At 42.0% G+C, this 18,227-nt stretch overlaps 1 protein-coding gene across 1 annotated transcript in view; it reads right to left on the bottom strand.

Moving 5' to 3' along the window:
- The window catches only part of LOC131990883 (NACHT, LRR and PYD domains-containing protein 3-like), a 220,691-nt gene extending 202,694 nt beyond the window's left edge, over positions 1-17,997 (bottom strand). Inside the window, exons 1-4 of the mRNA XM_059356080.1 lie at positions 17,952-17,997; positions 16,400-16,735; positions 14,165-15,963; positions 13,900-14,073 (exon numbers count right to left, since the gene is read on the bottom strand). Coding sequence (XP_059212063.1) covers positions 13,900-14,073; positions 14,165-15,963; positions 16,400-16,726 — 2,300 coding nt within the window. The 5' untranslated portion in view covers positions 16,727-16,735; positions 17,952-17,997. The remainder of the gene's footprint in view (positions 1-13,899; positions 14,074-14,164; positions 15,964-16,399; positions 16,736-17,951) is intronic.
- Positions 17,998-18,227: the final 230 nt, after the last annotated feature.

Genomic DNA, 18,227 nt, shown 5'->3' with positions numbered 1-18,227 from the left:
GCAGCAGACGATGCTGACCCAGTGAGAATAAGACACAAAATGACCAAAAAGACACAAAATGACCAAAAAAAGACACAAAATGACAAAAAAAAGACACAAAACGACCAAAAAAAGACACAAAATGACCAAAAAAAGACACAAAATGACCAAAAAAAGACACAAAACGACCAAAAAAAAGACACAAAATGACCAAAAAAGACGCAAAATGACCAACAAAGACAAAATGACACATGCTTAGCCTGCTGCCCCCGCGACTCTGAGAAATCTGAGGAAAAGTTTTTGAATGTTTTTTTTAATGGGCAGCCAAATGTGTTGGAGTGACATTAGCTTAAAATAAGCTCGGCAAGGTTTTCCACACAGAAAGTGTTTGTTATCTTTACTCAGGCTGTTTCTAAGTAATATTTCTTTAATAGAACCACTTAATTTTTATGAAAATACACAAATAAATATCAGATTGACTGATGTCCCTCAATGACATTTGACTGGTAAATATGAACTAATGAAGCCAATGAACTGGTTTAGTGAACATTACTGGGACCAATGATTCAATTTACATTAAAACTGAGACACATAATAACAAACATTTACATTTAGTCATTTAGCAGACGCTTTTATCCAAAGCGACTTACAGGAAGAGACAAACAATCACTCAGTAATGCACCACATGAAAAACTGATGTTTTAAAGGAAAAGCACTGAATTCGTATTTCTTTGTAGAATTTATAAAGATGATTAAAATAATAATTACAGGGCCAAAAATCTTTTTTTTCAGTGGGTCAGTGATATGACACTTATTTCTACATGTATTGATGATGAGAGCAGTAACAACAATGTCATTGTTTTCTTTCAGCTTTTATATTTTGTTTTCCGTGAATAAACATTTTCAAACTGATTTTGTTATCAGTGTAATTCAAAGTGTTCTACTCAAAGATTTGCATATTTTAGACTTAATAGTATAAATTAATGTTATATTTTAGTCTTAATATCATTTTATCTCACTTTTTTACTTCATCACTATCTAGATAATAATTCCCCTATCAAATAAACTTATAATTTCTATTTTTATTGTCCTACCAGTCAAATCAGACCGTGATAGGTGTAATTACTGCGCTCTGTTTTAGTTTTAAGTTGATTTTGTAGTTACTGCAATTTTATATCATAATTTCTCTGAATTAAAGCAAAATTGAAACCTAAAACTTTGATAAGAAGATAAAACAGACATTAAGGAGTTCATTTTTAGTTGCAGTTAGACTCTGTAGGACAGTTTGTATGTCTTCTTTACTATCTTTAATATGAATAATCCCATTACATGTGATAAGGTGAAGGCATCAGTGCAGCTGATGATGATGATGATTTATGACTTTATTCTCATAAATGTATAGCTTTATTCTCATACATTTAAACAATTTTTTTTTTTTTTTTAAATGTATTTTTTTGGGCTTTTTCATGCCTTTAATGGACAGGACAGCTGAAGAGAGACAGGAAGCAGGGGGCAGAGAGAGGGGAATGACATGCAGTAAACGGCCGTCCGATGCGGGACTCGAACCGGGGCCAGCTGCAGCGAGGACTGTAGCCTCTACACATGGGGCGCCTGCGTAACCCACTACGCTACCGACCACCCCCGTACATTTAAACAATTTTAACAGTTTTTTTACTTTTATCATTCCATATATCAGAAAATCCTGAAGATAAACATGAGACTACATCTGGTTTTGAACATAAGAAAATGACTCTGGATTGTGAAGGTAATGTCTTTATTCCTCTTTAAAACAGAATCAGATTTACATTTGTTAGAAGCTGCTGTTCTCGTGAGTCTTTAAACCTTTATTGAGATCAATCACGACAGACATTAGCAGCTACAAGACGCTGCTCCAAAAAAAACTGGATTCAAGAGAAAATCAGAGTTCAGCCCTGAGATCATTTCACCGTTTATAAGAAGAAAACATTTGAGACATTAAAGAAACAATCAGAGAATCAAATGTTAAACAAAGTGAAGCTTCATCCAACATTCAGACCACAGGACAGGAAGTCGTCTCCGTCCTACAGACCTCACAGAGACACTGAGGAACCAGGGGACAACCCAAACCCAAACCCAGGATAAAGAGGTTCAGTGAATGTGGTGTTGAAGGTGTGGAGGTGGATCAGTGAGTCAGAGGAGACTCTGTAGAAGGACAGAGAGCCAGCAGGACAGTCCACATACACTCCTATTCTACCAGAGGAGGAGGAGGAGGAGGAGGAGGAGGAGGAGGAGGAGGACGAGGAGGAGGACGAGGAGAAGAAGAGGTGTGTTTCTCTGTTATTGTGGCTGACAGAGTAACCATCATCAGAGCAGTCCAGACTCCAGGACTGGTCGTTACATCCAAACACACAGTCAACAATCTCTCCTCTCCTGCTGATTCCTCTGTAACTCACTGCTACAGTAACTCTTCCTCCCCACTCGACCTCCCAGTAACAGCGACCAGTCAGACCATCTCTACACAGCAGCTGACAGTAGTCAAATCTCTCTGGATGATCAGGATATGACTGTTTCTCTTCAACCCATGTCACCTTCCTGTTGTTCTCAGACAGTGTGAGTTTTCTGTGTACTGTGTTTGTGTCCAGTGTGAGTTGACAGAAATCTGATGGAGAGAAAAAGACACAACACAGCAGCAGTTTATCATCAGACACATCTGAAGGGTTTATTCTTCCTTTCTGTCCTGATGTTGTTCATTTCTATAAAGTTTAATGATGACACATGTTGTCAATCATGTTTTAATGAATAAATATCACAACTATTAACTGTGTATTTAAAGCTGTTTTGTCTTCATTAGTCAAATGTAATCCACACTTACACTTCCTCAGACCAGGTGTTAACCTGTGCTCTCCACCATGGTCCACCCTGGAGGAAGAAACACAGTCACAATGATTTTCTATCCAACATGAGTCCTAACTGCTGTTCAACATGAAGCAGAGCTCCTCAGTGTGTCAGTGTGACAGAGAAACAGGCTGAAACTCTTCAAAAAGATAATGTGATGTATAAATATTAAGAGCTCAGTCACCACTGAACTGTCCTCCCTCATAATAAAACACAATGTGAAATCTGGTCCCTTAAAATCAACAGTCTGTCCTGCATTCACACATGAACAGCTCAACAGTTTACAGACTGTTCTCAGATCAGTTTCACCATCACATTCAGTTTGTATTGTGTCATTCATGTTTGAATCTGAGCGTCTGATGAGAGGAAGTGTTGGAAGATGTACAGAGTGGAAACATCTTGACATTGATCACTGATTTTGGTTTTATGTTATCTACTTTTTATTGATTTATTCAGTTTGCAACATTACAATAATTACATTCAGAAAATATTAGTGTTTTACCATTGGTGCAAAAAATGTTAATTTCTTAAATAGTGCTATAAAATATATTATGTATGAATTTTTTTTTCACTTTCAAAGCATTGAATCTTTTGACCAACTTCAGTCCTGATCATATCTAGGCAAGGCAAGTTTATTTGTATAGCACAATTCAACACAAGGTGATTCAAAGTGCTTTACATACACACATACACATTAAAACAGTCAATTAAAACAGGGAAATAGAAATAAAAATAGAAATACGATAAAATAAGATACAGCAGGATAAAAAAAGAGATAAAATAATAAAAAGCACAAGTCAAACATTGACCATTTTGTATCTGTGAAATATTAGATTTAGAGGTATAAAGGACAGTATCATCAGCATAGAGTTGAACTGAGGTATTAGAACAAATCACAGGAATATCATTAATAAAAATTGAGAAAAGAAGAGGTCCAAGTGTTGAATCTTGGGGTACACCCCTTTGTTGTACAAATAAGTCAGACTTACATCCTTGAACAACAACGCATTGCTTTCTGTTATGTAAATAAGAATTGAACCAGAGAAGTACATTTTGCGAAAAAAACAATTGCATAAAGCTTGTCTAAAAGTAAATAGTGGTCCACCAAATCAAAAGCCTTCTTCAGATCAATAAAAATAGCTCCTGTGAGATCACCAGAGTCAGATGCTGAAAATATATCATTAGTCAACTTAACAAGTGCAGTGGTTGTTGAATAATTAGGTCTAAATCCAGACTGAAAAGGTGACAGTACATTATTTATTTTAAGATAATGTGATATTTGATTGAAAATTATTTTTTCAAAGACTTTTGTGACAGGACAGATTATCGATATTGGTCTATAATTATTTGGATCAAGGATGTCGCCACCTTTATGTATTGGCGTAATACGTGAGTATTTCCACATTGCTGGTATCTCACAGGTAGCAAAAGACATGTTGAACAAATCAGCTAGAGGAAACAAAAGGATATGGGCCAATTTAATATATCTTGATTCAATCCCATCAAGGCCAGCACCTCTACTCAGACTAAGTTGTTAAATGGCATTATGAACTTCTTGGGGTGTGATTTTAGTAAATGAGAAGGTACTATGACAGGCAGACATATTATTAAAACATTGATTGTAGGAAAAATCTGATATTGAGTCAGAACAGACTGTGGAAAAATGCTGACTGAACACTTGAGCAATTAAGAAAGGGTCATGAATTATCGCATTATTATCACGTATTTTATTAATAGAGCTTTTATCAGAGGTATTTATTATGGATTTTAAAGCATTCCAGAATTGTTTAGGATTTTTAAACTTATTAGAGAGACATTCTTTATAATAATCAGATTTTGCGTTGCGGGTCATTGTCTTGGAAAGATTTCTTAGTTTCCTGTATGTTTCCCAATCAGCGTTTTCCCTTGTCTGACGAAATTTAGCCCAGGCCTTGTCCCTCTGTCTAAAAAGGCTTAAAAGATCAGCAGTTATCCAGGGAAGATGTCGTCCCTTGACCTTAGAAATTTTCCATGGAGCATGTTTATCCACTACTTGTGTGAACTCAGAGTACAGAAAGTCCCAGGCATCCTGAGCAGTTGGTATTAACTGATACCTGTCCCAATTAATAGAAATTAAATCATTAATAAATAGGTCTATATTCATTTTCTTATGTTGTCTGATTTTTAGTAATTTTGGTGGTGCTTTTGGGATTTTAATTTTCCATACACAATAGATAACAGAGTGATCACTGAGGCAGTCTGACAATATACCAGCTTCAACAAATCTTTCAGGATGAGTGACAAGTATCAAATCAAGTAGGGACTGGGACTTAGGAGTAATTCGAGTGGGTTCCTTAATCATTTGTGTTAAATTTAGATTTTCAAAGTGCTTTTTATCTTTACCAGAGGACTTATCTAGCCAATTTTTATTAAAATCGCCTAGAATAATCATTTCATTTTTAAAGGGGATAGCATCAAAGGTAGACATCAAGCACTTGGAGGACTCTACAGGGGCAGAGGGTGGTCTATACACATTACCAACAGTAATATATTTATTCTGATGGAATATAATTTTAACAAAAAGGCATTCAAAGTGTGTTGGTTTAACTGCAGGTGTAATTAAGATAAGATAAGATAAGATAAGATAAAACTTTATTTATCCCTTGGGATTGCTCCCTCAGGGAAATTGAGTTTCCAGCAGCAGAGTTAAAAAGCACACATAAGAGAAAGAGAAAAAGAAAAAAAGAACAATTTATATACACTAAATAAATAAATATGATATTGTTATTGTTATTGTTATTGTTACTGTTACTGTTACTGCTCCTTCCTGTCCTCAGTCCTCTGTCTTCCTGTTACTCCTCCTCCCCCAACTTGAGGAGTTGTAGAGTCTGATGGCCTGGGGGACAAAGGAGTTTTTTAGTCTATTGGTCCTGCATCTGGGAAGGAGCAGTCTTTGACTGAACAGGCTCCTCTGGTTGCTGATGACGGTGTGCAGAGGGTGACTGGCATCATCTATAATGCCCAGGAGTTTGTCCAAAGTTCTCTTCTCTGCCACCGTCACCAGAGAGTCCAGCTTCACGCCAACCACAGAGCTGGCCCGCCTTATTAGTTTGTCCAGCCTGGATGTGTCCTTCTTAGATGTGCTGCTCCCCCAGCACACCACGGTGTAAAAGAGGACGCTGGCCACCACGGACTGATAAAACATCTGCAGGAGTTTCCTGCAGATGTTAAACGACCGCAGTCTCCTCAGGAAGTACAGCCTGCTCTGTCCCTTCCTGTACTGATGGTTGATGTGGGTTGACCAGTCCAGCTTGCTGTCCAGCCACAGTCCAAGGTATTTGTAGGAGTCCACAGCCTCCACCTCAGCTCCCTCGATCAGAACTGGTCGCAGTCTTGGTCTGGACTTCTGGAAGTTGATGACCAGCTCCTTTGTCTTCGAGGTGTTGAGATGTAGATAGTTTGCATGGCACCAGTCAGCAAAGTTTCTCACCAGGCTCCTGTACTCCTCCTCTCTGTCGTCCCTGATGCATCCGACGATGGCTGTGTCATCAGCGAACTTCTGGATGTGACACAGCTCAGAGTTGTAGCAGAAGTCCGAGGTGTACAGGGTGTAGAGAAGAGGGGCCAGCACCGTGCCCTGGGGTGCTCCGGTGCTGCTGATCACAGTGTCAGACGTGGTGTCCCTCAGCCTGACGTACTGCGGCCTGTCGGTGAGGTAGCTGGAGATCCAAGTGACCAGGCAGGGGTCCACTCGCATCCTGTTCAGTTTGTCCTGAAGCACAAGGGGCTGGATGGTATTAAAGGCGCTTGAGAAATCCAGAAAAAGAATCCTCACCGTGCCGCTTCCCTTGTCCAGGTGCGAGTGGGCTCGATGTAACAGGTAGAGGATGGCATCCTCCACACCAACACCTGCCCGGTATGCAAACTGCAAACTGTCCTGGGCATGTTGCACCTGGGGTCTGAGGAGGCTGAGGAAGAGTCGCTCCAGCGTCTTCATCAGGTGTGAGGTGAGTGCCACTGGTCGAAAGTCATTCAGCTCGCTGGGCCGGTTCTTCTTTGGGACTGGAACGATGCAGGATGTCTTCCAGAGGGTGGGCACTCTCCCAAGCTGCAGGCTAAGATTGAAGATGCGTTGTAGCGGTTCTCCCAGTTCAGCAGCGCATGTCTTCAGTAGTTGGGGACACACCTTGTCCGGGCCTGCTGCTTTCCTGGGGTGAAGCTTCCTCAGCTGTTCTCTGACCTGGTCCACTGTGATGTATGGAGGAGGTTGTGTTGAGGTGGGGGGTGCTGCTGTGATGTTTGGGGGTAGGTGCGCTGAGTTTGGGGGGGGGGGGAGTGGGGGCTGCTGCTGTGTTGATGTCTGGTGGGAGGTGTGCTGAGGGAAGAAGGGGAGATGGCTGCAGTGAGGGAGAGGGTGGGGGGATCACGGTCTGGTTGAACCGGTTGAAGAAGTCGTTAAGTTCGTTTGCCTTCTCCATTGTCCCCTCTACGACTCTGGTCTTTGTGTTATGGCCTGTAATGGTTTTCACACCATCCCAGACCTCCCTCATGTTGTTTTCTTTCAGCTTCTTCTCCACCTTTCTCCTGTAGCTGTCCTTTGCTTCCTTCACGCAGTGCTTCACCTCCTGCTGTGCTGCCTTCATCGCCTCCTTGTCTCTGCTCCTGAAGGCGGCCTTCTTCCTGTTAAGGACATCTTTAACTTCCCGCGTAACCCATGGTTTGCTGTTAGGGTAACAGCGGACAGTCTTGGTAGGGAAGACCACATCTACACAGAAGTTAAGGTAGTCCGTCAGACAGTGTGTCATCCCTTCTATGTCCTCACCATGCGGGTTGATCAGCTCATCCCAGACTGTGGTGTTGTAGCAGTCTCTCAGGGCACCTTCCATTTCAGGGGACCACTTCCTGATGGAGCGAGTGGTTACTGGCTGCCTTTGGACCAGGGGGGTGTACTGTGGCTGTAGGTGGACCAGGTTGTGGTCGGACTTCCCTAGAGGGGGGAGGGGTGTGGCTCTGTATGCATCCCTCACATTAACATACAGTAAGTCGATTGTCCTGTTTTCTCTTGTTGGACAGTCCACAACCTGGTGAAAAGCAGCCAAAGTTGCATGATTAAAATCCCCAGAGATGATAATAAGTGCCTCAGGGTGCTGCGTCTGCAGCCTTGCTGTGACGGAGTGAATCTTCTCACATGCAGTAGCTGCGTCTGCTCTCGGAGGGATGTAAACACAGATGACGATCACGTGACTGAGCTCCCTCGGCAGATAATACGGCCGCAGGCTAACGGCTAATAGCTCGAGGTCCCGGCAACACAAGACCGTCTTTATGGAGATATGTCCTGTGTTACACCAGCGGTTGTTAACATACATGATGAGTCCCCCACCTTTGCTTTTCCCACACGCTTTAGTGTCTCTGTCGGCTCGCACAGTAGTAAATCCCAGCAGGTCCACATTAGCATCCGGTACAAGGTGGGTTAGCCATGTCTCCGTAAAGATAAACAAGCTGCTCTCACGGTAAATCCGCTGGTTGTTCAGTGCAGACAGCTCGTCGATCTTGTTCGGCAGCGAGTTCACATTTCCCATGATCACAGAGGGAATCGATGGTTTGTAGCGCCTCCGATTATCTGCTAGCCTAGCCTTTAGCTTAGCTCCAGCCTTGCAGCCCCGGGGTCTCCTCCTCAGCTCTGCCGGGATGAGGTGTCGTATCCCGGCTCGTCCCTTTGTTTTTAGGGCCAGTAGTTCCTCTCTTAAATAAGTGAGAAAACTAGCTCCTGGTAGTGTTAAGTTGAAAATATCCATAGGATATGTATAGAACACTCTATGTCTTCGTTAGAAGAACAGATATTTAGAAAAAAGAAGCTAAGAAGAGCTAAAAAAGAGCTAAAACTGAAGAGCTACTGGAGAGGCAGCCGTCTCCTACAGCGCCAGCACGCCATTGCCCATTGCCCAATTAGCTCAGCTGTTAAATTAGAAGAGACATAGGTGACCACACCGCCTCCCCTGGAGCCTCTATCAGCTCTATATAGAACATAATTTTCTAGTTTTATTTCATTGTCAGAGATGTTGCTATTGAGCCATGTTTCAGATAGGGTAATAATATTGGGATTGTGTTGGGCTACCCATGCACGAAGTAAATACATTTTTGGCACAAGACTTCGAATATTCAGGTGAATGATTTTTAAAACTTTAATATTATTAATTTGGAATATTAGAGTTTATATGAATAATAACACTATTCAGGGTTAGGCAGATTAGATCAGAAAAAATTGTAGAGGGTTGTGACAGTACAACACAAAAAAAGTACAACACAGAAACACAAAACAGACAAGAAACAAACACAGTATAAAACAAACAAAAACACAAAAAACATAAATGATGGCCCAGCAGCCCCAGTCATCCTAGGCCAAGGAATCTCTGTGAGAGGGCCAAATTAAGTCAATAGACAAAGACCAAGAATAGTCCGCAAACAGGTCGGTCTGCATCAAAGGGAGAAAAAAAAAAAGTGATGACGATAGCTCCGTGCTGTCAGCTGTCAGTGAAACTGAAAACAACTGGCATTGCGACAGTTCAGTTTTACGGCAGTAACAAAAAAGAAAGATGCCAGCGAGGATAATCCATAGATACAGGTGAATAAGTCATTCAAAATTTAAATAAATCAAGTAATATGTCACGCCTTATTAGTGCAGTCACAGCAAAGTTCAGTTCATTAAATAATGACGGCAGCAGACGCTGCTCCTGCATTAATACTTGTTATTCAATGTGAACTTTACTTATGGGGAAGAGCTCATGGGGGTCACAGGAGAGCTTGAAGGAGTCATAAAAGCTGCTTCAGCGGCTCTGTGACAGGTAAATAGCTGTGGTTTCCCGTTGACAATGACACTCAATGTGGATGCATACCGGAGGGAGTATTTTAAATTTAAATCCCGAAGTCTCCGTTTAACAGGATCAAAGGAGCGGTGTTTCTTCATTAGATCGGCACTGAAGTCAGGATATATGTGTATTTGTTTACCTTGAAACACCAGCTCCCTCTTTTCTCTGGAAAAACTGAGGATTTTTACCTTATCCTGGAAATTGAGGAGTTTGACCAGGATGGGTCTTGGACCTGCTCTGTCGTTGTGGCGGGATGTAGGTGTGCGGTGAGCTCGCTCAATGACCGGAGGAGTGGGAAAGTTTTCCGGGCCGAGTAATTGAGGAATTAACTTGGACATAAACTCCAGGATATCGCGGCCCTCAGCAGATTCAGGAATTCTTACAAAGCGAAGGTTAGAGGCTCGGCTTCGGTTCTCCAGGTCCTGGATCTTGTCCATCAGGTAACCATTGTCCCTAGTTAGCTCCTTAGTCAGCGTGCTGAGATTTGTAACGTCGTCCTCGTTTGCTACGACCCGCTGCTCTAGTGAAGCTACATGTTCTCCAAGAGTGTCCAGAGAAACCTGAATGTTGCACAATTTTGTTTGAATGGGATCCACCTTTGAATCAAGATGAGCGAGCATCTCAGTTTTGATTTGTTGTATGCCATCCCATAAAGTTTGTAGGGAGATCTGGCTTTGTTGATCAACTGCCATTGTTTGCAGTTTTAGTGTTATCCAATGTTGTGCCAAACAACAATAGGCAGGAGAGAAAACAGGACTTAAACACTGCGATGCACAAAGGTGTGAATAGTATAATTAGGATTTTTTTGTCGAGCTATCTTAAGAGAGCAGACCTGCCTGCGTTGTGCTCCCTCACGCTGCGGCCATATTGATGGGGTTGACTCAATAAGAACTGCTGCACTATTATCCTGACTTAACCAAGTTTCAGTGAAAAACATAAAATCAAGGTTGTGCTTGTGAATAAAATCATTGATTAAGAAAGATTTGCCAAGCAGAGATCTGATATTTAAAAGAGCTAAATGTAAATCCTTGACAGGAGACGCTGGTGAGTTTGGAGGATGACATGCTATACTCGGTAGATTGGCAGAGTTAACTGAACTCTTTTTATTTCTCACCAGTTTGATTCCTTTTCTGTTACCTATTATCACAGGAATTGAGAAAGCTGACTGAACTCCATGGGGCCATGACTGTTGCTGGAACAGAGCAATCTTGATATTGATATCAGAGCCTGGACCCGGGACATATCAGTCATCAGTCATATCTATAACATTTACATATGTTTCTTAAATCATTTTAACCCTTTAATGCCCTTTTAGGAACGTTACCCCACATGTTTTGAATGATAAAAACACAAAATATGAAACAATTTGTGTCTGTGTGTCAGTGAGAGAGTTCAGTCAGTGGAGCTGCAGATCATTTTCATATGTACTTTGCATGAATACTTGCTGCATTTGGCACTTGGCCTCGTTTGCCAGTAGCGGGCCCTTGAAGAGGCGCAAGCAATACACATTTTGCACACAACACCGAAAGATCTGGACCCAGCAGTCTGGACCAGTGGTCTGGACCCAGTGGTCTGGACCCAGCAGTCTGGACCAGTGGTCTGGACCCAGTGGTCTGGATTATGGAATTAGAACACTGACAAAAATCGCGCACTCGTAATGAGACCCGCGCGATCGCAAATTGAGCTTTTCAAATTCAAGTTTTTTCGAGCGCTTTCAAATGACTCGCGAGCTATTTTGTATACTGCATCTCTGCTCCCTAGAGCAATATAGCAGCCTGCGAGGAGGAAAACATGCTTTGCACGTGCGCAGGTCCGCTCTCCTCTGCTCGCTCGCGACCATAGACTGTGCTCGCGACACTTTCACCTGCCCACTCTCGCGGGAGTTTTTTTAGTGGGCGGTTTTTGTCAGTAAGGGGGTGGGGCCTGGGCAGGCATGCCAAATCATCATTGTACCGAATATGATTGGTTGAGCGACTTCGCTGATTTGACAGCAAGGTACAGCAGCTCCACTAGGAGAAACGGGACAAATCTCACAGCCCTGAATGCCTGAAGAACATGGATTGTGATTTGGTGCTATATATTGGCTTGACTTGAAAGTTTGCAAAATGTCACAAAGAGCAATGTACTCCAATTTGTTTGACAGCGCTGTCTTTTGTTTCCTCCATCTTTGACATTAATCTGATAAAACGCTCTGATTTTTGTAACTTGGATCTTTTTATTTTGATAAAAATGTTTTGTTCATATTCTAGATGTAATTATTTGTCCCTGAAAATTATAAACGTAATTTATTAAATGATTAAAAAAAAAAACTTAAACTTGCTCAATACATGCTTGAGCATTCATGCAGGAAAAAATATGAGCTATTGCCTACACTACAGACTATCCAACAAACACATTTTTTTTTAGCTGTTTATAGTTTTGTCATTTGGTAGCATTTTGACAATGTAAGCACATATTAGTGACCTGTAACAGTTTAGATTAAGATAACATGAAATAGTAGTTGTGATATGTACCCTAGGGTAGTAGTGATATGTTTTGTTATTATTTAATGTATATTTTAGTTTCATAACATTTATTAATAGGTTACTTTGCTACGTGGAAACCCAACCAGCAAAGGTCACCTGCTACCCACAGCGGGGAGGGTGCCCAGGTCAAGGCAATATGGTTGACCCATGCATTGAACCAAAATTATTCCATAATAACTATTCTGACTTACGTCAAGGAGTAGCACTTCTACAACAAGTAAAACAATCCTGTTTGTTTGAAGGAATAGGATGTGAAGAACTTAGAACGCCACCTGCCTGCTACTCTCTCAATGACACTTTCACTGTTAAACACTCAATTACCACTTCTGTGTCAAAACAAACAAAAAATATTTTCCAACTTAAGCTGCCAGTATGAGTTGGGCTCTTAAAACACTGTATCCTTCTTGTCCAGAAAATGTCAGCTTCCTCAGAATGATACATCATAGTTTGTAGTTCAGACTCTCCATTTAACCCTGATGACATCACTATGACATCAACAGGACTATTATCAGACTTTAGACATACAACAGAAACACAAACTGAAGGCCTTATACACATAGTGTCCCTTAATCTAAATCTATTATTGTAATAAGGTTATTTTTTATTCATAAGCATGGTGTATTTGAAAATACAGGTAGATAATGTGGATCTTTATGCTGGTTAAACTGAACCATTGTATTTATTCTCCTTCAATTTTTATAAATCAATATAGTAACTGTATATTCATCATTTTAGAGGCCTTAATGTTAATGTTGTCAAATTCGACATTCAGGGCTGTGAGATTTGTCCCGTTTGTCCTAGTGGAGCTGCCGTACCTTGCTGTCTAATCAGCGAAGGTGCTCAACCAATCATATTCGGTACAATGATGATTTGGCATGCCCACCCCCTTACTGACAAAAACCGGCCACTAAAAAAACTCACTCGAGAGCGGGCAGGTGAAAGTGTCGCGAGCACAGTCTATGGTCGCGAGTGAGCAGAGGAGAGCGGACCCGCGCACGTGCAAAGCGTGTTTTCCTCCTCGCAGGCTGCTATATTGCTCTAGGGAGCAGAGATGCAGGATACAAAATAGCTCGCGAGTGATTTGAAAGCGCTCGAAAAAACAATATGCGCCCGCGGATGTTTGATTTGCGATCGCGCGGGTCTCATTACGAGTGCGCGATTTATGTCAGTGTTCTAATTCCATACTGGATCCAGTGGTCTGGTCCCCAGATGTCTGTCTGTCTGTCTGCCCATACCTTAGAGTGTCTGTCTGTCTGTCTGTCTGTCTGTCTGTCCATACCTGAAAGTGTCTGTCCGTCTGTCTGTAAGTCGGTCGGTCGGTCGGTCCGTCCCTGAGAGTGTGTGTCTGTCTGTCCATACCTAAGAGTGTCCAGTCTGCATCGTGGATCCTTCAGCAGCTTCACTCCTGAGTCTCCTGGATGATTGTAGCTCAGGTCCAGCTCTCTCAGATGGGAGGGCTTGGAGCGCAGAGCTGAGGCCAGAGAAGAACAGCCTTCCTCTGAGATCAGACAGCCTGACAGACTGGAATTAAGGAAATAACATGAATGCAGGTTTTAAGAACACTATCTCAGCAGGAAAATCCTACAGAAGTTGCCCATCTTCACTAACATGGAGTACAATTTAAATTGAACTGAAAGGATTTAAAATATCAACTGTGAATGATAATGAATACTGACCTGAGTGTTTTCAGTTCACATAGTGGACTCTTCAGTCCGGCAGACAGAAGCTTCACTCCTGAATCCTTCAGGTCATTGTTACTCAGGTCAAGGTCTCTCAGACTAGAGGACTGGGAGCTGAGGACTGAGGACAGAGCTTCACAGCTTCTCTCTGAGAGCTTACAGCCAGTTAACCTAGAGAGGAAAAGAGATGAACATCAGCAAATTATTTTATTTGTCTTGAATTACAGAAATCATGTTTCATGTTGTTCATATAGTCACTCACAGAGCTTTGTTGGAGGCTTTGACCACTGGCAGCAGCCTCAGAAGAGCCTCCTCTGAAGCAGAGTATTTCTTCAGGTCAAACACGTCCAGATTTGTTTCTGATGACAGAAAGATGAAGACCAGAGCTGACCACTGAGCAGGAGACAGTTTATCTGTGGAGAGACTTCCTGATCTCAGGGACTGTTGGATCTCCTCCACTAGAGAACGATCATTCAGTTCATTCAGACAGTGCAACAGGTTGATGCTTCTCTCTGCAGACAGATCCTCACTGATCTTCTTCTTGATGTACTGGACTGTTTCCTGATTGGTCCGTGAGCTATTTCCTGTCTGTGTCAGCAGACCTCGTAGGAGGTTCTGATTGGTCTCCAGAGAAAGACCCAGGAGGAAGCGGAGGAACAAGTCCAGGTGTCCATTTGGACTCTGCAAGGCCTTGTCCACAGCACTCTGGTAGAGATGTTTTAGTTTAGGTTTGTCTCTGAAGACTTTAGGCATACAGGATGTTGTATGTTCGTCTGCCATCAGATTGACTCCAGACTTGATGAAGGTCAGATGGACATGAAGAGCAGCCAGAAACTCCTGAACACTCAGATGGACGAAGCAGAACACCCTGTCCTGGTACAGTCCTCTCTCCTCTCTAAAGACCTGTGTGAACACTCCTGAGTACACTGAGGCTGCTGTGATATCGAAGGCACACTCTGTCAGGTCTGAGTCATAGAAGATCAGGTTTCCTTTCTGCAGCTGATCAAAAGCCAGTTTTCCCAGAGACTCAATCATCTTCCTGTTTTCTGGACTCCAGTGTGGAGCTCTCTCAGATTTCCCACGATATTTGACGTTTGTCCGTTTGGACTGAACCACCAGGAAGTGGATGTACATCTCAGTCAGGGTCTTGGGCAGCTCTCCTCCCTCTCCAGTTTCCAACAGATCCTCCAGAACTCCAGCAGAGATCCAGCAGAAGACTGGGATGTGGCACATGATGTGGAGGCTTCGTGATGTCTTGATGTGGGAGATGATTCTGCCGGCCTGCTCCTCATCTCTGAATCTCTTCCTGAAGTACTCCTCCTTCTGTGGGTCAGTGAACCCTCTGACCTCTGTCTCCATGCTAACACAGTCAGTAGGGATCTGATTGGCTGCTGCAGGTCGTGTGGTTATCCAGAGGCGAGCAGAGGGAAGCAGTGTCCCCCTGATGAGGTTTGTCAGCAGCACATCCACTGAGGTGGACTCTGTGACATCAGTCAGGGTCTCAGTGTTGTCGAAGTCCAGAGGAAGTCGAAACTCATCCAGACCGTCAAAGATCAACACAACGTGGAACTTTTCAAACCTGCAGATTCCTGCTTCTTTGGTTTCAGTAAAGAAGTGATGAATAAGTTTCACCAAGCTGAACTTTTTCTGTTTCAGCACATTCAGCTCTCTAAAAGTGAATGGAAATATGAAGTGGATGTCCTGGTTGGTTTTGTCTTCAGCCCAGTCCAGAGTGAACTTCTGTGTTAAGACTGTTTTCCCAATGCCAGCCACTCCCTTTGTCAGCACTCTTCTTATTGGTTTAGCTCTTCCAGGTGAGGCTTTAAAGATGTCTTCTTGTCTGATTCTTGTTTCTGGTCTGTCTGGTTTCCTGGATGCTGTTTCAATCTGTCTGACCTCATGCTCCATGTTGACCTCTGCAGTTTCTCCCTTTAAGATGTAGATCTCTGTGTAGATCTGATTCAGAAGGGTCTGGTTTCCTGCTTTAGTGATCCCCTCAAACACAGACTGGAACTTCTCTTGTAATTTGGATTTGAGTTTTCTCTGGCACTCAGCAAGAATCTCTGAATGAAGAGAACAATGAAACCAATGAGGGGTTGTTACAGTGATTGGGAGTCATGAACTCGTTGTTCACATTTCTTTATGTATGAAATCAGTTCAGCTTGATTAATAAGTACAGTAGGTCCCGAAAAGGTGAAGCCACAGAAACCAGACGGTGTTAAATCCAGTCGAGGGAAGTAATATTGTCCAAACAAACTTACAGACTTTAGTGTGTGCACATTTTAACCAGCTAGAAGCAATCAAAAACATGATTGTCTGTCTTTGGTTCATCATTTTTGTTCTCTGAAAGACTTTAATTGTCTTTCTCCTTATGGTTGTGTTTTTGGTCGCTTGATCTACAATCCAACGTGCAACACAACAAACGTGTCTATATTTGTAGATCAGAGAGATGTTAACTACACACCTCATGTTTGTTGAAGTCTCTGTAATCTACAACTTCAATCTTTGTTACAACCATTTTTATAATGAATAATGATTCTGACTTACTTTCAGGTTCAAAGGAGGTGTTTGATAATTTCTTCGCTAGTTCATTCTGATTTATCTTCACTAAAACTGTTCTGGTTACTTGCATCGTGTTTATACTGTAGGTCTGAAACATCTGATCTATAGTTGTTGTCCTGTCTGCATCCTCCAGTCGACTCTTTGGGATTGCTGGGAGGCCTTCTAGCGCCCCCTGCTGCTGCAGGAACCACTTGAATTTTTTAAAGTCCTCAGCTCCCAAATCTTCTAAAGTTCTGAAGAGGACCTCTTGAGGTGTCACCATTTTTTCTCCCTGCAAAGATCCAAAATAAATAGTCACTTTGACAATGTAGACTGAGTTATGATGAATATTTATTAGTTTTAAGCAACAATATCGTCCTTTTTTTTTACTGTCGTTGGTCAACAGAAAATAATTTATCTTAGATTAGATATTGTGTGTTTTGTTTTAAATTGCTTTCTTGTGAATAAAAGGCTTTTTGGAATACACATGCTGTGCATTTAATGTTATACATAAGTTATTGATGCCAACCTCTTCTATGCAAAGAACTCCAAATTCCTTCAACCTTTACAAAACATTATCATGGTAATTGATATAGATAATAATAATTCGATTTATAATTGACAATATAATTATTTTATGGAGAGAAAAAAATTCAGAATTATTAATTACTTGGATAGCCATTTTGACAGACTTCTGAACTCTGAGGCCAATGGTGCTCAAGGTTGAGGCAGAGTAAACTCAAACAAAATGTATGCATTTCTTTATAAATTAACAATTTCTGATGAAAATTTTGTAACAAAATGGAATAAAGTGTGTTTCAGTGTTGTCAGATTGTGGTTGACTGAAACGGGTGGGGTGAGAACCCAATTGCAGCAAAAAAGATAGCGGGAGTCATAGTAGTAACAAGCAACTGCACTGCTGTACTTTGAGAAGCAGGACTGGAAGCGTAGCCACAGATGAGGCAGGTGGGTAGACAGGAGCCTAACGTGGGATCCAGAAGCCAGCAGAATTAAGCACTCAGGTGGACTCACTCAGTGCCGGCGAAACGCCACACAGCCATAGAACAGGTAGACAGAAACCAAGAGCAGCAGAGGCAAAACTTGTGGTCAGGGACAGAAAGCTGAGGCATTTACAGAGGAATCAATGAAGATTAGAGTGTCAGTGACAGGCAGGGTTGGCAACAGGAAATCAGTCTAAAAAGAAACGCCTGAAAGTCTGGCATGAATGTGTGTGAGTGGAGTTGGGCTGGTGAGGTGGGAATGGCTGGCAGGTAGAATGTAAACGTACTGGGAGAAAGCAAGAGGCTGCAGGAACGAGCAGGAGGGAGCAGAGCTCAACTGTGACAGTTTACAGCAGATAAAATGTTTTAACTTTGCTGTCCAACATGTTCGGACATTCTTTACATTCTTTACTGATGATGAAAGATGAAATTAAAAATATGTTTATTACACATGACAATCATGGCAGTAAAACATCATTTTCAAATCATTGTAATTTAACTTCCTACCAGAAACTGTCCACCTTCTTGTGTGGAGGAGCTGCTCGTTTCTTCCTCATCAGTCCTGGTGTCTGTGAGCGTCTGAGCTGAGGACGCCATCACACCCTCACAATTTCACAGTCCAAGTCTAAAAACAAACAACAACGTGATGTGAAAACAAGTCCAACCAGTGTCAGAAGCACAGAGTCAGAGAAATCAAAGGTTTTATCACATCACTAACTTAAATGTAAGTTTTGCTTCACGTAGACGCAAGGTCTTGACAACTGACCATTCTATTTCTAATGT

This window comes from Centropristis striata, chromosome 18 (genome assembly GCF_030273125.1).
Source record: "Centropristis striata isolate RG_2023a ecotype Rhode Island chromosome 18, C.striata_1.0, whole genome shotgun sequence".
Classification (NCBI taxonomy): domain Eukaryota; kingdom Metazoa; phylum Chordata; class Actinopteri; order Perciformes; family Serranidae; genus Centropristis; species Centropristis striata.
This window is presented reverse-complemented; position numbering and strand designations above follow the sequence as displayed.